This window comes from Rhincodon typus, chromosome 9 (assembly GCF_021869965.1).
Source record: "Rhincodon typus isolate 14 chromosome 9, sRhiTyp1.1, whole genome shotgun sequence".
Lineage (NCBI taxonomy): Eukaryota > Metazoa > Chordata > Chondrichthyes > Orectolobiformes > Rhincodontidae > Rhincodon > Rhincodon typus.
Genome location: NC_063340.1, coordinates 21,094,559 through 21,120,617, shown reverse-complemented (window position 1 = coordinate 21,120,617; position 26,059 = coordinate 21,094,559). Strand labels below are relative to the sequence as shown.

At 41.4% G+C, this 26,059-nt stretch overlaps 1 protein-coding gene across 1 annotated transcript; it reads right to left on the bottom strand.

Moving 5' to 3' along the window:
• Positions 1-36: 36 nt before the first annotated feature.
• Positions 37-15,478, bottom strand: LOC125483942 (protein PET117 homolog, mitochondrial). The gene is made up of 2 exons (XM_048600628.1): positions 14,829-15,478; positions 37-201 (listed from the first exon to the last, which is right to left on the bottom strand). Exons 1-2 carry the CDS (start codon positions 15,003-15,005, stop codon positions 37-39), a joined length of 342 nt encoding a protein of 113 aa, XP_048456585.1. The 5' UTR covers positions 15,006-15,478.
• Between the last annotated feature and the right edge of the window lie 10,581 nt (positions 15,479-26,059).

The window sequence follows — 26,059 nt, the reverse complement described above, 5'->3', positions numbered from 1 at the left end:
AAAGTCATCACTGCGCATTCAAAAATTAAAACGAGGCTACTGCTTTTCAGTCTGTTGAGAGCTTCCTGGGGTCAATGAATTTTGCTGAAGTCGATCTGCTTCCAGTTTCTTTGTCAGACTAATCTGTTCCTCCAGAATTCGAAGATTCTCCTTTTTGCGTGCCTGTCGTTCAAGGTCTCTGAAAACTCCTTCTCGCAACCTCTATGGAAAGAAAGAAAGAAAGAAAGAAAGAAAGAAAGAAAGAAAGAAAGAAAGATTTAGTTTCTTTTAAAAATTCATCTAGTGGTCAATATAAAAAGTTACATTAATTTGCCCAACATTACAAAGCAGCTTTAAAGATGCATATCCTAATCATTCAAGTGACTGGAAGTTCAAACACAGAAGCAGAGAAATGTGATTTTTCACTGGAAGTCCTTAATACTAGCTGAGACAGTTTAACCTATTGAAATGTTGCCAAGTTCAAGACCTAGACTCCATCGATCATGTTTCATGTTAACCCCCACGTTAAAGCATGGGGGTTTTTCCAAAAGAGGGGCATCTCAATCACATCACATCCTTTTAAAATGTGGGATTCCTGATTCAAGTATAAAATATTCTTCAAATATCCATTCAAAATATTAAAGAGAACATTTGAAGTCAAAGTTTACTGAGCACCCAGAGCAAATTTTGTAATGCAATTATTGTAGAACACCTTCCAGAAATGCAATAAGTACTGCATGGGAACAGTTGAACTGCTTTCATTTTAAACTTCCTGGCAGCTAAAGCAGGAATCCATCTAGGGTTGTCAACTTTTAAACTAAAATGATGGAGCAGATACATTAACAATTCAGATATGGCCCAGTGAAGTTAGAAAAGAACCAACTCCTCTGTTGCATTTTTTTAAATGGCAGCCAGGAATCCACAATCCACTACATGTGCGTTCAGCCACATGCATAGTAAAGTTTCACATTCCTGAAATGCACACAGGAAACAGAACGTGCTGGTGCAAGTGCACAACATCAGGTACCAGTATTAACCGGACGAGTAGTACAAACTCAGTGTTATCGCACCTTCTATATGATGTTAGACAGTTTACTTCCCACTAATCATTCCTGCATTTTCCATAAATGAGGCCCTCTTGATCAAAAGAGAGTCTATATCTCAATACCAAGCATCACTAGCAACAGAACCCCTCAATTAATTTGCAGGCTGCACTTTTTAGTCAGGTGTTAATTGTTCGAGTCAATTTTGGAACTTCTACAGCTACGCGTGCTTCTAGACCTCAGTTCCTAGCTTTCCCTGTGAGGTATTATCTATGCTGAGATGCAGTCTTTTTCTCTCTCCCATTTCTTATCTTACAGCAAAGAACAAGAATCAACCACTCAGAGATAACAAAGTTATCTGACAGAGTTAGACAGCTAGAGAGGATTGGACACAAGGCCGAGAGAAGAGATGCAACACCACATCACCATGGAGAGAAAGGATCATGAATTCACTAGCAAAAGAAGGAAGGAAGAGAAAACTGAACACTGGATTCCACAGCAAGCAGCCATATTGATGGAATCTGCAACATTACAGTATTAATCACAGCTAGAATGACTGGGAAAGAAAGGAGGGAGGTAATGGTTAGGAGGTTGAGAGGGAAGACAACAAGAGAAAGATGTCAGAAACAGAAGTAGAATGGGGTATAATGGAAGAGGTAATGTAATGACAGTAAAGAAAGGAAAGGAGAGAGGTGCCATGACTGCTGATTTTTAGGATTCTAAAGTAACTGCCAAAGTCTGATGAGGAAAGGGAGACAAGATGTTAAAAATATTATAATTTTTACGATGTCTATGTTAACAACTCTGATGTCAAAGTGCTTTTCTCAATTCCACATTAAGCAGCACAATGCAGTTACATGGCTTGACTTCACAATGAAATCCGAAGTAACTTAAAGGTTTTGTTAAACAACAGATAATATATGCAAGTTGTGGATGTTTGTTCACATAAGAGACTCCAAAGAAAATATGTTAGCAACTAAAGAGAAACAATGAAAAAGAATTAAGTTAAGAAATCTTTCAAAGCAGAAAATGTCAGTTCAGACTGTAATTTGTCTATTCTCCACAGAATTTAAGACTGTAAAAGATTTTTAAAATTTAAAATAAGAGATACATTAGAGCAGTACTACCTTTTGTTGCCGGCACAATTCATTACTGGAAGTTCCAACATTACCATAACAGCAAAATGAACAACTATGCCATCAAATTCCAGGCCGAAAAATGATAGACAATATATCAGAAGGCTGAATCATTTACAGTCTTTACAGAAGGCTATCCAATATATTACTCGCATTATTAATCAACACCACAGGACAAAAAAGTAGCCCGCACTATCTGTCACAATCATCTCCTTGATTATGCCAGGGCGGAGGTCACAGGAATGCTGTTGAAGAACATTAGGATGACTCTGGGATAATCTCAACCAAGGTGACCAAACACTGACTTTCAAAATTGCTTCTGTGCCTTCAGCAGAGTTAACATATTCAAAAGCAATGGATGCAGAAAGATGCAAGCAGTTTCACTAATGAAGTCACTTAATATCTATGTAAGACAATAACACTGACAAATTATCAATGCCAAAAGTGTTCGGCTCAGGAGTTTTAAAAGAGTCTGTCCTGCAGACAATGATTCTTGTATTGATAATTATGCAACAGCATCACAAGAACATATATTCATTTTAGCAATAGGTCATTTTAACAAACGTATCTTCAATTTATCTTAAAAATACAGGGAGGACCCTACGGTCCAACTCGTCCACACCAACCATGTTCCCTAACTAAACTAAGCCCACCTGCCCACATTTGGCCCATATTTCTCCAAACCTTTCATACTCATGTACTTATCCAAATGCCTCTTAAACATCGTAAGTGTACCTGCATCCACCACTTCCTCTGGCAGTTCATTCCACTCGCTAACTACTCTCTGTACAAAAAAAAAAGTGCTCCTCCTGTCCTTTTTTAAATCTTTCTCCTCCCACCTTAAAAATATGCCCCCTTGTTTTGAACTCCTCCACTTCAGGGAAAAAACCTTTGCTATTCACCTTATCTATGTCCCTCATGATTTTATAAACCTCCATAAGGTCACACCTCAAACCTCCTACGCTCCAGTAAAACATGTCCCAGCCTATTTTTATGACGCAAACCCTCCACTTCCAGCTACATCCTTGTAAATCTTTTCTGAACCTTCTCCTGTTTACTAATATCCTTCCTATAACAGGGTAACCAAAAGTGCACACAGTACTCCAGAATAGGCCTCACCAACGTCCCATACAACCTCAACATCATGTCCCAACTTCTATACTCAAAGGTCTGAGCGATGAAGGTAAGCATTCTCAGTGGCTTCTTAACTATCCTGTCTACCTGTCATGCAAATTTCAAAGAATTATAGAACAAAGAGACCTGGGGTTCAGGTATATAACACTAACTAGGGCCCTACCATTAATTGTACAAGTCCTACCCTTGTTCGTCTTACCAAAATGCAATGCCTCGCATTTATCCAAATTAAACTCCATCCGCCACTCCTCAGCCCATGGACCCAATCGATCAAGAGCTCTTTAACATCTTAGATAACCTTCTTCACTGTTCACTATACCATGAATTTTGGTGTCACCTGCAAACTTACTAACCATGCTTCCTATATTATCATCCAAGTCTTTTATATAAAATGACAAACAAAAGTAGGCGCAGTACCCATCCCTGTGGAACACCGCTGGTCACAGGCCTCCAGTCTGAAAAACAACCCTCCACCACCACCCTCTGTCTCCTACTGTAAAGCCAATTTTGTATTCAATTAGTACACTCACCTGAATCCCTTGTGGTCCAACTTTATTAATTAGGTTACTTGCAAAACTTTATCAAAGGCTTTACTAAAATCCAAGTAAACAACGTCTACCACTCTGCCCTCAACAATCTTTTTGGTTACTTCCTCAAAAATACTTGTTAAGTTTGTGAGGCATGATTTCCCACACATAAAACCATGCTGACCATCCTTAATCATTCGTAAATCCTGTTTTCCAACAATGTACCCACCACCGATGTCAGACTCACATACATTTATTTCCTAGGCTTCTCCTTGCAGCATTTCTTAAATAAAGGCACAACATTAGCCAGTCTCCAGTCCTCTGGCACCTATAGATGATACAAATATTTCTGCTGGGACCCTGCAATTTCCTCCCTAACTTCTCACAATGTCCTGGGATACACTTGATCAGTTCCCAGAGGTTTATCTACTTTTATGTTTTCTAAGAACTCTAGCACTTCCTCTTCAGTAATGTGAACTGATTTCAATACATCAATATTAATTTCACCGAGTTCTCTAGCCTCCGTTTCTTTCTCCACAGTAAAAACTGACACGAAACATTAATTTAGTATCTCTCCCATCTCCTAAGGTTCAACACAAAGACAACCTCGTTGATCTTTAAGGGGCCTTATTTTCTCTCTCATTGCTCTTAAAGTACTTATTGAATCTCTTTGGATTATTCTTAAAATTACCTGTCAAGGCTATCTCAAATCCTCTCACTGCACTCCTGATTTCTGTCTTATGAATGCCCCTGTTCTTCAAGAGATTCGTTTGATCCCACTTGTCTATCCCTAGTATATGATTCTCTCTTATTCCTAACTAGAACCTCAGTATCTTTATTCATCCATTGTTCCCTAATCTTACCAGCCTTACCCTTCACTTCAACAGGAATATAATGCCTCTGAACTCTTGTTATCACACTTTTGAAAGCTACCCACTTGTCAGTCATCCGTTTACCTGCTAACAGTCTACTCCCAACAACTTTTAAAAGTTCTTGTCTCATACCATTAAAACGTGTCCTACTCCAATTAAGGTTTTGGTCCCTGTCAACCAAAGTGATATAGATCCTCTTCCATCATTGGGTCTTGATTACCCTTGTTCTTCTTTGTAACTCTGCCTTTCTTGTTTGAAGAGTTCTCCTCTTTGCCTCACTGGTAATGCTGTTATTCCAGGCATGAAGAGCATTCCTCTTCTTATTGATGAGGTTTTAGATGATGTGGTCATTCTCGTCGAACTAGTCTTAGGGTATTCTGGTCTCTTCAAAGGTGATGGCTGTATTCAGCTCTTTCCAGATTTCATCAGCTCCATTAAAATAACCTTTTCGGAAATTTTAGTGAAGACATTGTTGGAAGTTTGCTAGTCTGCTTGCTTCTTGAAGCTGCTCAATGTTAAGCTTTTTTCTGAACTGTTTAAATCAAGGATGAATGGTGGACTGTGAAAGATAAGGAGCTGAAACACCTTACTGACAAGCATGACACCCAGGGTCTCTTCTGTGCCACCGAAGAAACATATGTACCCAACACCCTTGACTTCAAACTGGTGCACAATAAGGATGGAATCTGTTTGAGAGGCAGAGAAAACATCAGCCTCCAATAGAAAGAACACTTCAAAGAATGCCTCAATCACAATGCAATCATAGGTGAGGACCTGCTGAGGAAAAGTAGGCGCAGTACCCATCCCTGTGCTGAAACAATTACAGCATTTAACAGGCATCTGGATGGGTATATGAGTAGGAAGGATTTAGAGGGATATGGGCCAAATGCTGGCAAATGGGACTAGATTTATGTAGGATATCTGGTCAGAATGGACGAGTTGGACTGAAGGGTCTGTTTCCTGCTGTATATCTCTATGACTCGCAGATTTGCAGAGATTCAACATCATGTTCATTGGTGTCAGCCTCAGAGGAGAGGTGTGGCTTCTGACCAAATCGTGGAACAATGGACACGGTCCTCACTGCTTAGCAACTCCAAGACAAATGTCAGGAACAACACCAACTACTCTATATGGCCTTCATCAATCTGACTAAGGCTTTTGACTGAGTTAAATCAGGAAATTCTATGGAAGACACTGTCAAAGGTCAGTTGTCCAGTGAAACTCATCAACATTCTCCATCTCCTCCATAATGAAATGTCAGCAACAATCCTCACTGATGTTAATATGACAGAATCCTATGAGGTGAAACAAGATGTGTCGTTGCCCCAACTTTTTCTCCATTTACATATACCAACTTTCTTCATCTCATCAAGAACAAGCTTTCCAGATGTGTGGAACATTGTCTTTAGGATGGACAGAAAATGTTTCAACCTTAACTGGTTGAAAACCAAGAAGAAAACGCCTTGACCTCACTTGTACAACTTCAGTATATGGATGACAATGTCATTTCTGCTCTCACTGAAGAGAATCTTCATGGCTCACTTAATGACGTCGTGGTAGCAACCGAAGAATTGGTCTCAGTCTCAAACTTAAGACTCAAATCCTTTACCAATCTGTCCCAGGTGATTCCACCACTAAGATCAAAGAGAAATCCTCCCAAATGCGAAATATTTCTCTTACCTGGAAAGCAAACCTCTCCTCTGAGGCTGACATCAATGAACATGATGTTGAATCTCTGCAAATCTGTGAGTCATCGAGTTATACAGCAGGAAACAGACCCTTCAGTCCAACTCGTCCATTCTGACCAGATATCCTACATAAATCTAGTCCCATTTGCCAGCATTTGGCCCATATCCCTCTAAATCCTTCCTATTCATATACCCATCCAGGTGCCTGTTAAATGCTGTAATTGTTTCAGCCTCCACCACTTCCTCTAGCAGCTCATTCCATACATGCACTGCCCTCTGCATGAAAAAGTTGCCCCTTAGGTCCCTTTTCATTCTTCCCCTTTCACCTTAAACCTATGTCCTCTAGTTTTGGACTCCCCCACCCCAGGGAAATGACCTTGCCTATTTATCCTATGCATGCACCTCTTGATTTTGTAAACCTCTATAAGATCACCCTTCAGCCTCTAAAGCTCCAGGGAAAATAGCTCCAGCCTTTTCAGCCTCTCCTTATAGCTCAAACCCTCCAACCCTAGCAACATCCTCGTAAATCTTTTCTGAACCCTTTCTAGTTTCATGATATACTTCCTACTGGAGGGAGGCCAGAATTGTACACAATACACCAACAGCAGCCGAATCGATGTCCTGTACAGCCACAACATGACCTCCCAACTCTTACACTCAATGCACTGACCCCAAAAGCAAGCATACCAAACGCCTTCTTCACTATCCTATCTACCTGCGACTCCATTTTCAAGGAACTACGAACCCGCACTCCAAGGTCTCTTTGTTCAGCAACACTCCCCAGAACCTTAACATTAAGTGTATAAGTCCTGCTCTGATTTGCCTTTCCAAAATGCAGCACCTCACATTTATCTAAATTAAACTCCATTTGCCACTCCTCGGCCCATTGGCCCACCCAATCAAAGTCCCATTCTACTCTGAGGTAACGTTCTTTGCTGTCCACTACACCTCCAATTTTAGTGTCATCTGCAAACTTACTAACCATACCTCCTGTGTTCACATCCAAATTATTTATATAAATGACAAACAGCAATAGACCCAGTACCAATCCTTGTTGCACACGCTGGTATCAGGCCTCCAGCCTGAAAAGCAACTATCCACCATCACCCTCTGTCTTCTACCTCTGAGCCAGTTCTATACCCAAATAGCTAGTTCTCCCTGTATTCCATGTGATCTAACCTTGCTCAGTCTACCATAAGGAACCTTGTCGGCCACCTTTGGCTGCATAATGATGAGTGACTTTGTGGCATGTGCCGATACCAAGGCTCTCTATGTGGCTCTGAAACTAACTATAAATGGATGCCACCTCAAGACCCTTGAGAAGTAGGATCAATGCTGTTTGAGATGGATTCTCTACCTCAGCTGGGAGGACATAGGTAGTAATGTCAGCATCCTTGAAGCACCTAATAGCACCAGCATTGAGGTCACGATCATTCAAAAGCAACTTACAGCCAGCCACAGGATACCTCAATTCCAACCAATAAAACAAATCTTTCTCCCCCAGCTCAAAGAAGGCCCTTGAATAACAGCAGGACAAAGAAAGCATTAGAAAGATTCCCTGAAGTCTTTCCTCAAGAAATGCAACATAGACGTCAACACATGGGTGACCCTCTATCAGAAGAAGCCAGCTTGGAGGAAATGTGCATGAAGGAATACAATTATGTGAGAACACCCATTGGCAAGAGGAAGTATGAGAAAGGAACCAGAGAAAGGAAGGCCTCAAAGTCAAGGACCACTTCCACTTCCCGAAAACACTTGCCAAATGTACAGTCGGAGATGCGGCTCTAGGACCGGGTTATCAGCTCACAAGGACCCATGGAACTCATGACCAGTGACATGGAATCTCCTAGGTGGACAATCATACTCATTAGCGAGTGATCATCAATGACAAGATCCTCAGCTGAGGAGAAAGGAAGACATGTTGGAACTGCTGGTATAGAAAGTTGCACAATCAGATCAGGTGCAATCAAGACTAAGGAATTACGAAGAAATTGAAGAATCCTCACAAGATATGAGATGGAAGATATGCAATCAGTGGAGTCAATTGACTTGTGAATATTAGAGATAGCTATCACCAGAAATGGATACGTCGAGGAAGGGAAGGAAAAAACGAGATGCTTCATGTGAAGGTGAAGGTGAAGGAAGGGTTAAAAATTGAAAATCAAGTTCATGAAATTCCCCATTTCAGAATAAGAGCAGCAAATGGCACTGATGTAGTCATTACTGTTAAATAGGCGACGAAGGGGAACTCAATTGAATTGGTGTGGAGATGCCGGTGCTGGTCTGGGGTGGACAAAGTCAGAGGTCACACGACACCAGGTTACAGTCCAACAGTTTATTTGAAATCACACGCTATTGGAGCACTACTTCTTTATCAGATGAAGTGGAGGGAGGCGCACAGGCACAAGATATCTTGGCGGAGAGATAATGGCAAGATAATTCCAGCTAATTAAGAGTGTCAAAAGATCAGTACAAATATTGTGAGGACAGTGCTGAGAGGCTGAATAACAAGTCTATCCAGGTAATCAAGAGTGTCAACAGATTAATGCAAACATAGTGAGTAAAGTATCAACAGCTGAATAACAAGTGAAGGGATGACCTACGAACTGATTAATTACAGCAGAGAGATAATTACAAATAATCAAAAATAACACTATGAAGAGACAAACCAATTGGCTGGAACAACGTGAGTAGGTGAATGTGAAACTGCAAGGGTGGAATTTCAGTTGAGATCCATGTAGAGTAAGATGAAATGGAAGACAATTGCTGAAGAAGGAAATGTGGTTTTGAAAGTGAGTTATAGTAGCATTTTAGTACTCAATTTGATTTAGTGGTTTCTATGATTGTGGTTTGTTACACTGTACATCCACTTATTTTCTCTATGTATAGGCTATACTCTTGGGTATCCTATGCGTCCTAATTAGAATTCTACCAAATGGTCCATAAACAGAATTCTTAAATGTTGTACTGTCAAATCCCAAACAAAATTAGCCTCAAATACAAGCATTTGCTTTAAGTTAACTCAAGAGTTTATAACTACAGGTGATTGATTGCTGTAGCATTGCAGTGTCCTTGTTAATTTGTCACCATTATGGCATAATCCAGACTGTAAAAAAAATGGATTCCTTGCCTAATTTAGCAACAGTTCCTCCTTTTTCTAGTTCTCTAGCCTCCATATCTTTTTCCACAATAAAAACTGACAAAATATTCATTTAATATCTCCCCCATCTTTTGAGGTTCAACACAAAGACAACCTCATTGATCTTAAAGGGCCCTACCCTCTCTCTAGTTGCTCTTAAATGTACTTTTAGAATCTCTTCAGATTATCCTTAACGTTATCTGCCATGGCTATCTCATATCCTCTGTGCCTTCCTGATTTCCCTCTTATGAATGTTCCTACACTCTTTATAGCTTCAAGAGATTCATTTGATCCTAGTTGTCTTTTTTATTCTTGAAAAGATTAGGAATTCCAGACATGAATAGCAACATGGGAATATGGAGATGTAGCTTAAAACAAAGCAGGAATGGATACTAAATATTCAGGATGAAGTGATGTTTAGAAAAAAACTGGGGAAGAGTCGTATTGATTAAGGAGCATGTAATAGTACTGGACAGTGACAATTTCTAGCAGGGCAACAAGGACAGTATCTATTTTGTTCAAGAAACTGTATCTTTCCCACTATATGCTACATTTGAATAGAACGTCCTTCACGGAAGGATATCTGCCATCTACACCTGATCTGCCCTACGTGTGACTTCAGACCCTCAGCAAAGTAGTTGACTCTCAACTGCCCTCTGAAATGACCCAGCAAACCACGCAGTTGTATCAATCGCTATGAAGTCTTAAAAAAGACTCCACACCCCATGAAGTCTCATGGCTTCAGGTTAAACATGGGGACGGGAACCTGCTGCTGATGACCATGCACTGACCACCTGGGTTGATGGATCAGTCCTCTCCACGTTGAACAACACTTGGAGGAAGCACTGAGGGTGGCAAGGGAGCAAAACATACTCTGGATCAGGGATTTCAATGTCCAACATTAAAAGTGGCTTGAAGCAACACTATTGATCGAGCTGGTCGGGTGCTAAAGGGCAGAGCTGCTAGACTGGGTCTGCAACAGGTGGTGAGGGAACCAATAAGGGAAAAACATACTTGACCTCATCATTACCAATCTACTGGCTGCAGATGCATCGGTCCATGACTATACCAGTGACAGTGACAAACGCACAGTCCTTGTGGAGATGAAGTCTCACATTGAGAATACCCTCCATCATGTCGTATGGCACAATCACTGTGCTAACTGGGACAGACTTTGAACAGATCTAGCAATCCAAGACGTGGCATCCATGAGGTGTTGTGTAGGCTATCAACAGCAGCAGAATTGTACACTAGCCTAATTTGCAACTTCATGGCCCAGCATATCCTCTACTCAAACCTTACGATCAAGCCAGGGAATCAACAATGGTTCGATGAAGAATGCAGTAGGGCATGCCAGGAGCAGCACCATGCATACAAGCCCCGACAAATCCCCGACACCTGAGGTCTTGTGCTCCAGAACTTGCTGCCCCCCTAGCAAGGCTATTACAGTACAATTACAACACTGGCATCTACTCAACAATGTGGAAATTTGCCCAGGTATGTCCTGCAAACAAAAAGCAGGACCAATCCAACCCAATCCTGCCAATTACTGTCCCATCAGTCTACTCTCAATCATCTGTAAAATAATGGGAAATGTCATCAACAGTGCTATAAAGCAGCACCTGTTCAACAATAGCCTGCTCAGTACACTCAGCTCCTGACCTCATTACAGCTTTGGTTCAAACATGGACAAAAGAGCTGAATTCAAGATGTGAGGTGAGAGTGACAGCCCTTGACATCAGGACTGCAGTCAACAGAGTGTGGCATTAAGAAGCCTAGCAAAACTGGAATCAATGGGTAACAGTGTGCAAACCCTCGGCTGATTGGAGTCATACCTGGCACAGAGGAAGATGATTGTGGTTGTTGAAGATCAGCAACAGGACATCAATGCAGGAGTTCCTCAGTGTGGTGTCCTAGGCCCACCCATCTTCTCCTGCTTCATCAATGACCTTCCCTCAATCATAACGTCAAAAGTGGGTATGTCCACCAATGATTGCACAGTGTTCAGCACCATTTGCGATTCCTCCGATACTGAATCAGGCCATGTTCAAATGCCACAAGATCTGGACAACATTCAGGCTTGGGCAGACAAGTGGTAAGTAACATCTGCATCATAAAAATGCCAGGCAATGACCATCTTCAATAAGGGACCTTCTAATCACTGCCCCTTGATATTCAATATTGTTACCATCACTGAATCCCACAGTATCTACATCCTTGGGGTTACTAATGACCAGAAACTCATGGACTCATCACATAAACTCAGTGGCCATAAGAGGAAGCAGAGGCTCAGAATACTGAGGCAAGTAACTCGCCTCCTGACTTCTTAAAGCCTATCCACCATCTACAAAGTACAAGTCAGGAGTGTGAAAGAATACTCCCCACTTGCCATGATGGGCGCAGTTCCAAAAACAATCAAAGCTTGACACCATCCAGAACAAATCAGCCCGCTTCATGGCTTGTGGATGAGGTGCCATCCACTCTCTCCACCACTGACGCTCAATAGCAGCCGGTGTGTATTATCTACAAGACGCACTGCTGAAATTCACCAAAGATCCTTAGACAGCACCTTCCAAACCTATGACCACTTCCATCTAGATGGACAAGGACATTAGAAATGTGAGAACACCATCTGCAAGCCACTCACCACCCTGACTTGGAAGTACATTGCTGTCCCTTTACTGTCACTGGGTCAAAATCTCAAGAATTCTCTCCCTAACAGCATGTGGACTGCAGTGGTTCAAGAAGGTAGCTCACTACTACTTTCTCAAGGTAAGCCAGGGACAGGCAATAAAATGCTGGCCAGCCAGTGATGTTCACATCCCATGAGTGAATAACAAAAAAAACAAGATGGGTTCTGTATATGCTTGGGGTAGGGTTAATTGGGTGGGTCACAATTCACAACTGGGCTCAGGGAGAGAGGAAGGCCACAAAAAAGGTGAGACAGAGAAAGGGGCTGCAAGAGTTGGGTGGGGGGGTGAAGAGAGACTGACAGCGCAAGACAGAGAGAGCATGAGACAGAAAGAGAAAGTGAGAGATAGAAAGAGAGAGAGAGAGATTGTAAAGAGAACCGTTTCAAAAATGTCAACAAATGAACAATCACCTGACTAGAGTCTAGGAAATCTTGAAATCACTGAGATAATGAATTACTTGCAAATGAACTGGTAATCTCTTGTAGATGCTATTGTAATGAACACTGTATCCATTATTGTTAAATATAAATCTGAGATGCAATACAGAGGATAGTATCTAACACCCTGTTTAAAATTTTCCAACTTTGTGAATGTGATGGGAATGCATTATCTGTGACATCGCCAGTCTCCAGATGGCATATCTAGAGCAATAACTTTTTGTGTGTGAATGATAAGGGGTCACCAGTTAGGGTAGAGAATGAGGAGGAATTTCTCAGAGGGTAACAATTTGGTGGATTTCATTACCACAGGGAGCTGAGGAGACAGTGACATTAAGTACAAATTTAATACTCAAACAGATAGATTCTTGATCACTAGGGAATCAAGGATTTATAGGGAAAGGGTAGAAATGTGGACATGAGAAGGGTCGGATCAGCCATGATCCTACTGAATGGCTTACTCCTGTTTCTATTTCTTACGGTCTTACGATCAAGTCCGAGGTAGCCAAATCTTTAATCAGTAAATGAATTACAGGGTTGCAGGTTAAAAAAATGTGGGAAGTGGAGTTGAAGATTATCAGATTAGCCATGTTCTGACTGAATGCTGAGCAGACTCGATGGGTTGAAATGTTGTACTTCAGTTCCTACACCTTACAGTCTTATGGATATATGTACAAGTTATTTTGAAATAAATTTTTATTAACTTATGCCTGTTGTCTTATGCCAATTTAGTTCCTATGGGTTATAGGAAATTAATCCTTTCCACATGATTTAAGTTTAATGGGGTTTGATAATTATATAGCATATTGATAAATTCTTCTAATTCTGTGTCAAACAAAGTCCAAATACACCAAACAAATACAGAAAGTAACATTACCACATGACTGCATCACCTAACAAATGAACTGGTGAGATTGAAAAAGTATTCCCTGAAATTCAAAAAGTGGCCCTGAAGTGAAACCCTAAAAAATTATCCTGTGCCAAATGATTAAAGAATTGCAAATGTTACATTATTTTGCAAACGAGGGTATAAAAATAGAGCCAGCAACTGCACAGCTGTCAGTTTAATCTTACTGGCAGGAAAACTTTTGGAAACCATAATCCAGAAAAAAATTAAGTCAATTGGACAAATGTAGATAAAGTAAGGACAGCCATCAAGAATTCGTTACAGGAAACAATTAGATAAACTAACTTGTCTTTGATGAGGTAGTAGAAAGTCATGAGGGTAATTGTTTGATGGGACATAAACGAAACTTCAAAATACATTTAGTGGAAGTGCCACACAAAGAGCTTGTTAATAAAGTCAATAAGGAATTACAAGAATGATGGCAACATTTACGCAACATTCGCTAGGTGACAACAAACAGAATACTGCCATTGATATTTTTAAACAACCGGTTCAGGGATGTGTTTTTTTAAGAGTCGAACACTGTATCTAATCGGGTTCCCCAGGGGTTGGATATTAGGACTACCGTTTGTTTATATATTTTAATGACGATGACTTGGGGACATGGAACACGGTTTCAAAATTTGCAGATTTGCTCAAGGTGAGCTCTCTAGAGAGAAAAATATATTGTGCTCTGACTAGGAACCAACGGAACATCAACTTAAGGGGGCTGGTAAGAGAACCAAAGGCAACCTTAGGGGTCTTGTAGAGGTCGATCAAATCGCGGTTTTCAAAAGAGAATTTGAATGATAATTTGAAGGAAAATAAAAGGGAAAAGGGACGGGGAAGTATAACTAGATAAATTGTTTACAGGGTTTGATGACTATAGTACAAAACGGTGCTTATATGTATGCCTATGATTATTTGTAGTAAGCAGACTTACACGCGGTGCTGGCAGCTGCTACAGTCCGGGCCCGATGGCGGCGGGAGGCCGCCGGGAGAACGCGGGGCCGCACGTGCCGTAACCGCCGCGCCGCACCACCCACCCCAACCCCCAACCCCCAACCCCCAACCCCCAACCACGCCGTCACGTGTTCCAACGGTCGCCTAAGGAGTCGGTGGGGGTTCGGCTCGAAACGCCGCTGGGAAGGAAGCGCGCTCCCCACCTTAAGGCCCTGAAGTGGGTAGGGATATACATGACTGGGTTCAAGCTTCAAACTCCAGTCCTAGGCTGCACCTGGCCTCGAACTTCTTGGTTAATGTTAGCGGCTCGAACACCAATTGAAATACCCACCTCCCTGTCCAGATGCTGCTTAAGATGGACCCCGGCCACCGTGCCCACTGTCAATACCACGGAAACACCGAAAACCACCTTAGACACCGTCGACATCCTGCGGCCTGGAAATCCCCGCCCGTCACCATAGAGACCGAGACCCCACCAGCCGAATGCCGAGGACAAGATTCTAGGCATGAATGGCCGAGCGAAGAAAAGGAGATGGGGCAGAGGGGAAGTCTGAAACCGAAAGGAAACACCATCACCATAGAGACCCTGGTGCGCGCCAAGAGTTAGATCTTAAATGAGATCAACCACGCCTGAAAGTGGTTGGGAAACGTCTGAAACTTCCTGTTGTAATCCTGAGGGAAAAGTCTAGTGTTATGTCATTTGACACAATATTCGGACGAGGGGCCGATGCTTTTTTTGAAACTCCGGTTATACAGATGTACATTGTTCTGAAGAAGGGTAATACTCGAAATGACGACTTCTCCTCCAGATGCTGCGTGGCTTGCTGTATTTTTCCAGCCTCCTGTTCGTCTACCATGGATCCAGTATCTGCGGTTTTTTGGTCTCTATACAGATGTAGTGACACGGAGCTTGGAGAATTACCATTTGATTCGACAAACTCATCATGGCTTTATGAAAGGGAAAATATATTTGACAAATTTAAAATATTTTTGAGGGTGTAACTGGTTCTGCAGGCTTTTTTTAAATAAATTGTGGAATATTTGCATTTTCAGAAGGCATTCAAAAAAACATTAATATCGCTGGAAATAGTTACACAAGATAGGCATCATGAAATTGAGGGTTCGTTCAGAGACAGTATACAGGGAGAGGATACGAGGTGACAAAATAAGAACTTAAAAGGCTCCAAAGACACACAAACCAAGGCAAAAAACTCTAGGCCAGTTAGGCTTATCTCAGTCATTGGTAAGATTTTCAAGTTCATTATTAATGATGAGATTGCAGAGTAGAACATAGAGCAATACAGCACAGTACAGGCCCTTCAGCCCACGATGTTGTGCCGAACTTCGAAGTGTATGGTAAAATAGGGCTGAGTCAGCACTGCTTTGTCAAGCGGAGGTCATGCCTGACAAATCTGTTCTTTGAGGTAATGAGCAAGTTACTGGAGAGCCAGTAGTTGTAATCGATTTGGATTTCCAGAAGGCCTTTGACAAGATGCTGAACAGGAAGCTGCTAAATAAGATAAGAGATCTTGGTCACGAACAAAAACAAATTGCTGCAAAAGCTCAGCTGGTCTGCCAGCATTTGCGGAGAGAAATTAGAGTGAACTGTTCTCTCTCTTTGTGCTCTATCCCCCTCCTATGGGTTACTCCTTACCCCCTGCTCCACCCTATCTTCTGCATATAAACTGGCATTTTCCTAGCCACCATCAGTTCTAAGGAAGAGTTACTCAAGCCAAAACGTTAACTCTGAGTTCCGCAGAGGTCCATGTTGGAACCACAACTATTCACGTTATGCATTAACGATCTGGTCAAAGAAAGTGGGAGCATTGTAGCTTAAGTTTGCAGATGACACAAAGATAGATGGAGGAGCAGGTAGTGTTGAGGAAACAGGGGGTCTGCAGAAGGACGTGGACAGTCTAGGAGACTGGGCAAAGAAGTGGCAGATGGAATACAATATGGGAAAGTGTGAGGTTATGCATTTTGGCAGGAAAAGTGTGAGGTGTAGACTTTTCTAAATTGCAAAAAGGCTTCGGTGATCTGAAGCAAAAAGGGACTTGGGAGACCTAGCTCAGGATTCTTTTAAGGTTAACATGCAGGTTCAGTTGGCAGTTAGGAAGACAAATGCAATGTAGCATTCATTTCAAGAGGGCTAGTATATAAGTGCGGAAATGCACTGCTGAGACTGTATATGGCTCTGGTCAGACCACATTTGGAATATTGTGGGCCCCATATCTAAGGAAGGATGTGCTGGTGTTAAAGGAGGTCCAGGGGAAGTTTTCAAGAATCATCCCAGGGGTTGAAGGGCTTGTCATATGAGGAGCGATTGAGGACTCCGGGTCTGTACTTGATGGAGTTTAGAAGGATAAAGGGGAATCTGATTGAAACTTACACAATATTGAGAGCCCTGGATGGAGTAGACATGGAGATGATGTTTCCATTAGCAGGAGACTAGGACTCAAGGGAACAGCCTCAGAGTGAAGGAACGACCCTTTAGAACTGAGATGAGGAAGAATCTTCAGCCAGAGGGTGGTTAATCTGTGGAATTGCAGAGGGCTGTGGAGGCCAAGTCATTTATTGTATTTAAGACAGATGTTGATGGGGTCTTAAGGTAAAGGGATCAAGAGTTATGGGGAGAAGGCAGGAAAATGGGGTTGTGGAACAGATCAGCCATGATTGAATGGAGCAGTCTTGATGGGCCGAATGGCCTAATTCTGCTCCTATGTCCTATGGGCCATAACCTTTGCAGTGTCCTGTGCATTCAACCATTTCTTTATCATGTCGAGTGAATCAAATTTGGCTGAAGACTAGTTTCTGCGACGCTAGGGACCATTGGAGGAGGCCAAGATGGATCATCTACTGGCCGAAGATTGCTGCGAATGCATCAGCCATACTTTTTGCACTGATACGTCAGGTTTCTCCATCATTGAGGATGGGGATGTTTGCAGATCCTTCTCCTCCAATGAGTTGTTTAATTGTTCACCACCATTCAAAACTGGATTTGGAAGGACTGCGCAGCTTAGATCTAATCCATTGGTTATGGGGTCACTTAACTCTGTCTTTCACTTGTTGCTTATGCTGCTTGGCATGTTGTAGCTTCACCAGGTTGACATTTCATTTTTTAGGTCTGCTTTGTGGTGCTCCTCGCATTTCCTCCCGCACTGTCCTTTGAACTAGGGTTGATCCCTTAGCTTGATGGTAATGGTCGAGTTATGTCAGGCTTTGGTGAGAACCTATCTACAATGCAGTGCACTGTATTGATATCCTTTCTTAGACCTGCACTAAACTTAAACAAGTGTATGATTGTTTACCAAGTTGATTCCTGAGATGGAATTGCACTCCTGTGAGGAAAGATTGATTAGTTGGTCCTAATTTCTCTGAAGTATAGTCAAATGAGAGATGATTGCATTGAAATATTTGCATTTCTTATTGGTACTGAGGGGCTGCATCCCCTTGCTGGAGAATATTGAACTGGAGGTAATAGTCTCAAGGAGTCAGCGATTTTGGACTGAGATAAGGAAAAATTTCTCCAATCAGATGATTGTGAATCTGAGGCTTATGAATGCTGAAATGTTGCGAGTTAAGGACTGTGACTAATCAAGGGCTACAAGAATAGGGTGGGAAAGTAAAGTTAATGCAATGTAGAAGTTGCCATGATCTTATTGAATGATGGGCAGGCTTGAAGTGCTACTTGTCTCCTATTTCTTGCACCTCTGCTCTTATTTCTTACATTGTTATGTTATTGTCATCTCAAATACACTGTCTGAAAGTATGTTGCAAGTATTTGTTAGCATGCAGTAGTGGCCATACCCCAGTAAATCACTTCAATGTGCAAGCTAAATCGGCTGATGGCAGTCATTGAGTTTCCTACCCTTAATGACCTCATCATTTGTGACCCTGGCATTTGGGTATTAATTCTGGCAGGCTACTTCAATTAGACTAATCTAAGTTCTAACTGTTTAAAAGGCGAGACAACATCTTGACCAATGAACCCAGATCTGTCTCCAGCTGTCCAGACTTACTTTGCCACTGAATCAAGGTGAATGAGGATGAGAGTGTGAGGCTGATGATATCCGATTCTCCTTCAATCTAATCCATTTCACACACAAGTCGTGATAAATTTTCTATCTACCATCTGTCATCCATCATCTATTTGTCACGAGTCTGATAATGATTGGCAAGAAATGTAGCAGAAATGTACTTACCGAGAGTTATAACCGTGAACCTGCATTCAAGCGGTTTTAAGGCCTTAACATCTTTTTACTGGAAGGAGGCAGAAGTGGAACTTGTTAGTGTCTTGAGTGTGTGTGCATCCCTCTCAGGACCATACTGCCCAGATCCCTAGTATGAGGAAGGAGCTGAAACCACCCTAAATATTATCTGCTTCATTTCCCCAGCCAGTGGGCCATGGCTATCAAAGGTCCCAAGAATGCAAATGTAAATAAATCTCAAAAAAATGAGGATAACACTATTTACCATTAGTGCATAGAACATTTTATGGTAAATGTTACCAGACCTGAGAGAGGTACTTCTCGTTGGTAGAGTGCTGGCAAGGAAAATTATCCAGATCACCATCCTTCTCATATCTGGAGTAGGTTAGCTCAAGGAAGTCGGTGCATGTTACATTTTCTTTTTGAGTGGCATGGAAAAGAAGAACAGTGCAAAGATGTTGTTTTGTCATGAACCATTTCGCCACATAGTTGACGTGCCTTCTCAAGGATGTTAAATATCATCTGATGGTATTTAAACTTCCCCTCCATGGCAAAAAGCAACTCTTGTCAGTGTGTATGACCCCTTCCATGATCTACCTAGTCAAGGATAAATTCTATGCTGACTTCCAATCGTTGATTGCTTCTGTGTCAAGTTGATTATTCTTGGTGACTTCAACACAAAAGTTGACGCTGATCATCAGATGTGGGAAGGAGTCATCAGCAAAAAACAGGGTTCACAATTGTAATATAATGGTCACTTTTTTCTTTCAGAAGCTTCTGACGATCAGATGGTGGGACAAAACACTGGACACTGAAGTATTCACCCAAGCTGGCACACTAAGTATCCAAGTTATGTTGAAATAGTTGCAACTGCGTTGAGCTGGTCATGTCGCCAGACTGCCTGACACTCATTTACCAAAGCAGATTGTTTGTTAAAACTTGTGCATACTCATGGTCAAACAAAAACCGTGAGGACACTCTGGTCTCAGTCAGGAGTTTTGGGGTTGACCTAGAGTCCTGGAAGAAGCTCACTCAGGATCACTACATTAGCACAAGCAAATAAGAAGTGGGTCTTCTTTCAAATCAAGCACTTTTGAAAGGCAGAAAGAAATGCAATAAGAGGAAATCCTGTTCCAGCAACTTGTCCAAAACTCAACTCAATTATCTAGATTGTCATTTTCTATTTGAGCATGTCTGATTGGCCTTAGCAGTCACATACATAGTCACTAGAACTCTATCAAACATCCATGATGTTGAACATGGTTAGCTTTATCTCTAAGGATAAACAAGGTGATTCAATGATTTGGTTTTAAATGAGGTGACAGAATCATGTATGGTTCCAAGGAAGTCTAATAACCTTGTTTTTTTGACTTTTCAACATGTTTTACAAGGTGTTTACAATACAAACAGGCTATTCAGCCCAACAGATCTGTACTGACATTCATGGTCCATACAAACTTCCTTCTATCCTTCCTCATTTAATCTCAGCAATGCAATCCTTTTGTAAAAGCAAACCATGTTGGAGAAACACCACATCTAGTTGAATTGTCAGAGCGATTCCAAAGAAATCATAACAGATTCAAAATGTTAACTTTATTTTTGTCTCTGTATATGCTACCAGACCTGCTGAGTGACTCCAGTTTCTGGTTTCTCCAACATTTTCTGGTTTTATTTCCAATCTCCAGCAGCTGCAGTGCTTTATTTTTATTTGAACATATTCTTTTAATTCTTTTCTGCCTTGTGCTTGTCTAGCTTCCTGTTAAAGCATCTATACAATTTACCTCCCTTCCTTACAGTAGCACATTTTACATCTTATACATTCTTAAATAAAAAGCTTTGATTTTGTGCAGTCCTCGCAAAAATCTTGGTAACAATAGGGGAAAAAAGGGCTGAATTTTAGGTTTTAATCAGATGTGTACTCCATGTAAGGATGAATGACAGACTCAATAAATGAATCTCTCTCTAAAGGGATGCAGAGCAAAGTTGTCACTGACAACATTTTGTTCAATATCTTCATTGTTAGAGTGTTGAATGAGAACATACTGAAGACAGTATGAGGGACACTCAAATCCAAGCCAAATGAGTAATGCCTAGGTCCGATATTTCTCGGTTATCAGCTGCAATGCCAACGGGCTGTGTGAACATGACAAAGAACATGAGCAATGCCACTGTTTCCACTCGCAAATAATTGAAAAATCCACTACAAAAGCATTTAACATTATTTATAGGATAAAGCATTTGCTATTCTGTTGCCCACTATCCGGGTGAATCAACCATTGGGTCGATGCACCATAAATATTCAATTCCTCATACTGACCATCCACCCTGGAGGGTTCCCTGGTTTCAACCTCCTTTGAAGACAGTGGACAGTGTCCAACCAAATTCACAAAAAGCATGGATGATGATGCCACCTGCTCCATATGTGGAAAAAGAGGCAAGACCTCAAGTACAAGTGCAGCTATAAGTTCCTGACGTTGGAACATACTTCAACCTGTCCAATGAATTCTATTATAGGGAGCACTTCATTTCCCTAATCAGTATCGTAGGAGGCAATTAGATGAATAGCCAAACTTGATATTTATTGTCAGCTGTTCTTGCCATATGACAATAAAATTATTCTGCAGCCTGTGTTATTCCAGCAATGCCTCCTAGTCAGTAAAATTATCATTGGACATTGTGCACTCTGCTTATCGTGTTAAGCAATACTTTAACCAATAGGATATGTTATGTGTCTGTTCGGTGGCATTATCACTTAACATAGCTTAAAGAGGGATGTTGCAGATATTGGCTGGAATATTCAAGCAGCACCCGCCCCATATTTTGAAGTAGCAGTATGTGAGGGTGCTGATGCCAAAGTTTTGAGCACAATTATTTGGCGCCACACTGAGATGAGTGGAGGTCTACCTGGTATTCCTCCCCTCCCTTAATGACCACAAACCCAAATGAAGGTTAGGTTTGAGTGCACGTTAGATGTTTAAATAGTTCTTCTTATGCCAGGAGCTCCCAGACAGATTTGATTAGTTGTCCGTTAGTCCATTTCGAAGATCCAAGTCCAAAATATCAGGTGGATATTTGGCAAAAGGAACAAGTAGCCACAGGGTGGGAGGGAGGGAGGGAGGGCTCCAAACTATATTCGCCTTTGCAATGGACTTTAGCTTCTTTGCTAAAGTCTGCCATTTTAAGATGTGGATTATAATTAGGTGCTGGATTAGCCTGGTAACAGGTGCAAAACTTGCATATCAAGAGGATTTGCTCATCATTAATTATTCTGCATAGATTATTTATAACGCTGAAATTGTCTTATGCAGTTCAGTCACCTCCAAATTTAACTGTTCCAAAGCTGTGGGTTTTTCTTTTGATAAAGGATAATTATTGTCTGTGTACCTACAGAACTCCCATTTGTCCTTTGCAATAATGACATGAGATCTTCTATGTCAACCTTTTTAAGGGCAATTGGGACTTCATCGTCATAAGTCATAGTCATGAAGTCATAGTTTAACACTCCAACTGAAACACAGTACATTACAGTGCTCCCTTAGTACTACATTGCAATTTCAACTTGAAATAGACACAAGTCTCTGGAATGATGTCTAAGTCCATGATCTTCTGCTTCAGAATCAAAATAAATAGGCAGATGGATCTACCGTTGTGAGCAAATGAGAACCAGATATTGTTCTGGCACATTGAAACACTAAGCAGCTGAAGACCAACAGTTAAACTGGTAATAGGGAACTGAGTACCAACTTGGACAGTCATGAGTAGATTACCATGTCATAAGAATGGACAATACTGTTGGGGGAGACTGGGTCATTGACAGCCTACCAAATGGTGAAAAACAAAACAGTAAGCCTTTGGTTCCTAGTGAATTTTTACTTTGGTTAGCCCAGAATTTTTCTTTGGATATTTGCCACTCCCATCTAGTCATGAGTGAGGGGCAGTCTTTATGCACCTGCTCGTACTTTCCTCTCTGTCGATTTTGTACATTCATAGAATTTGGAGTGCTGATGTGTGCTTGGAAGCTTTGAACTCCAAATGTGAAACTCGGCAATTATTTAATAAACGGAAATATTACCCAGACACTCCCTAGAAAATAAATAGGAATGGGACCACCCACTAACTTTGCCTGAAGTGAGATTTGAGAAGCTGTAATTATCTTCAGAAATGGAAATTAACTGCATGGTTGACATATTTTTATAATCACATTTTCTGCTTCTCAATTAGCTTCAGTGGATGTTCACCCACAAAGTGGATATACAGTATTTCATCACAACTGAGCAGCTTCCAGCTAATTGTCTTTATCCAATGACTCTGCTATTAATGAGACTCAAACTGAAGGATTGGTTGCTTTAGGTTGTTGAATGGTGATGGCTAGATGACTCATTTACTCAGGAATCCATATTATTCATTGTTGAGTTGCACCAGCCAATCAGAAGTGCTAATATCTGATATAAATCAATGTTGCCATCAAACAAGGAGATACTTGAAATACACCTATGATTGTTCACAAAAAAAGTGTTTTGAGTTTCGTGCTGAGAAATATAGTTGGCATCACTCTGGTACCTTGATCATGTCTGAGCCAAAATGGTGCAGTTTATCAGGTTATTCAATAATAAAACATTTCGAGTATGCCTGATCCTATCTTCACACAATGTCGACATTGAGCACTTTTCAACAAGGATGGAGGTGGCAGGGCATTGTATCGTGACTATAAACAGAACCTAGCTGCTGATTTTTTTCCAAACTGAAACACCAAGCCACTTCCAATTGTTGACCAGCTAATTGAGTACAATTTGTTCATTCATTTTCACCACAGCCTAAGCATCATCTTGCTTCTTCTCTGTCCTACTTAAAGCCTCCTTTGATCAATGTCACCATATGATCCACCTATCCAACCTTTTTTCTTCTACCCCTGTTTTGCCCTTAATTTCAGGACGAGTCTGTCAGTTCTCTGTTTCCAATGTTCTACCTGACTTTCTATCTCTCTTTTGCCTTGTGTGAGAGTTCTGTTTGTTCAGCATTTGTTTGGGCATTTGTGGTGGAGGACACTGGACACATGCTTCAGAGCTGAACTGCAAGGTAAATAAGATTAAATGCCTGCTCATGTATGAGGTTATGGCCAGAAAATTTGCCACATTTAAATAATATTTAGAAAATTGCAATGATGGCTTTTAAAAATCTGCAGGTTGTGCTGCTGAGGCATCAAGTTGTCATTGCATGAAAACAAACCAGTGGAAGTTAGGCTGGGGGAGCCATCAAACCAGTGGAGGTTAGGCTGGGGGAGCCATCCTAATCCACATGATCTTAATTTCACAGCAGTGGGTAAGCATAATTAACTGATTCTGCCCACCTTTCTGAGACTGAGCTCAAAGAGCAAACATATCAGCCTTAGCACGGCAACCTGTGGGATCAGCCTCTGATCAAATGAGCATTTAAAATTTAGAGTTCTTTTAGCAAATGGTCAAGTTATGCAATGCCTTTATGAGCTAAGGCATCAGGGTAGGTTGAGTGCTGAGCTATAGTCCCAATGTTTTGAAACATCGTCGATATTTTGTTCAGGTTCATGTTCTGTTGCTCTACAGTGAGATAACTGGAAAGACGGCATCGCAGCGCCATTAGGTGACTGTAGGATTTAGAATCCACAATTAAATGCATTCATCTCAAGGAACTTTTGCAATTGTGTGTCCGATGATGTTCAAAGGTTTGTCAGTCCAAAGATTTCATTTTGCAGTAGTTAATAGGTGAACAAATGCAGTAATTAAATCACTAGCAACTACAGTAGTCATTAAATGGTTGCTACCAGTATTTAAAATAGACTATCCAATCACCCTTGCATAGAACATGGTAAGATACAAATGTTTCCCATGACCTTACTGATTTCTCTTTTGACCTGACATTATTCTTAAAATATTTTGTCCCAAGTGTAGTAATGTGTACACATGTTGAAATGCTGAGGTCAGTATGGTGATTTGATTCAAATGCATAGGCCCACAGTGCTGATGGTATAGAGTGATAATCTATAACGCAAAATGAATCCCCTACATGAATAGATGGGACCATGATGTTAGCTGGGCACAACAGGCTACAAAAACATCTGCATATTCACAACTGATGTCATCAAGCCTAGATGCGTCTGTACGTGCATTGCTGACATCACTGTGTTCTGTACATAGCGACAACACCAGTGCACAGGCCACACCGCAACCTGAGACTTTTACAACTGCATTCACCTCCATTCTTTTGGGAATGTTTGCAGACAATTTTTTTTTAGTAGGGTTTCCCTGGGAAGTTGCTGTACTTTTTACCAGCTGCTGGCGATTTGAGGAGGAGGCTTGGAAAGAGGGGTGACAGAAGCTGCTGGTGAAGGAACCTGGGAGATGGAGTCTGATGAGGTTGAGCTTCCTGTGCCCAGTGGTGTTTCCTTGGCTGCTGCACTTTCCCCACTGCCACTACACCGTTCTCTCCATTGACTGCACTGGCCAAGGGAAGGCCCTTCTTATGAGCTAGGAGGCCACGCCCAGCTGCTGCTGTGTGTCAGGCGGTGGGTAAGGAAGTAGTGACGGTGAGCAACAGATGGGAGGAAACAGTGCAGTGGCATTCCTAGCCCCCATGCATACCTCTCAGCCCCTTCCAGGCAGCATGGCTGTTAGAGAGGGCCAGATGGGGAAGCAGTGGGGACAGGGAAAGCCGAGGGGCAGCAGCCAAGAAGACGCTGCCAGGGAGGGCAAGTTCCTCTTCATTAGCCTCCACTTCCACTTTTCTGAGTCATGCATCACACTTGTACTGATACCTCTGCAGCACCATCTTGGAGACTGGCTCTGCTGCTTTCCATTGCTTCATAATTATTTAGAGAGCCTCTTCACACCTGGAGGTGGCATTTACAGCATTCACAGCCTTGATGATAAAAACAGAAGGTAAGCAATGGGAAAATGAATGTTTCTATTAACTGGAAGTCTAATCATTCTACTTACTTGAAATGGCCAAAAGCATTTTCATTCACTACAGATCATAAGACAATAAATACATGATTCCTTATCAAGGATATCTTTAAACCTTTTTTGGCTTCAGTTACTGATTTTTAGACTTGTTTTGTCCTTGGTCATTCTCATCCCTGACTTTCTTTAGTGTTCAATTGTTGCATCCATTGAATGCAGCACTTCATGCTAGATATTGTACTGGATGTTTTTTCAGCATCACTCTGATACTTTTTCAGACACTACTTAGGTCACTGATCATTGTTCTTGCCCTAGCTAGTCAAAGCTGGATTCCACTCATGCATGAAACTTTGCTAGTTATCATTGAGCCATGCTACTTAAATTCTCTACTGTCTCTAATCTGATGCTTGCAATTTTGACAT

Excerpts from the sequence above, each read along its gene's own strand:
- LOC125483942 (XM_048600628.1), bottom strand. The coding sequence starts at position 15,005 with ATGCCTAGAATCTTGTCCTCGGCATTCGGCTGGTGGGGTCTCGGTCTC. Across the intron at positions 202-14,828 it reads AGCAGCATCTGGACAGGGAG|AGGTTGCGAGAAGGAGTTTT; the intron begins GTGGGTATTTCA and ends TTCTTTCCATAG.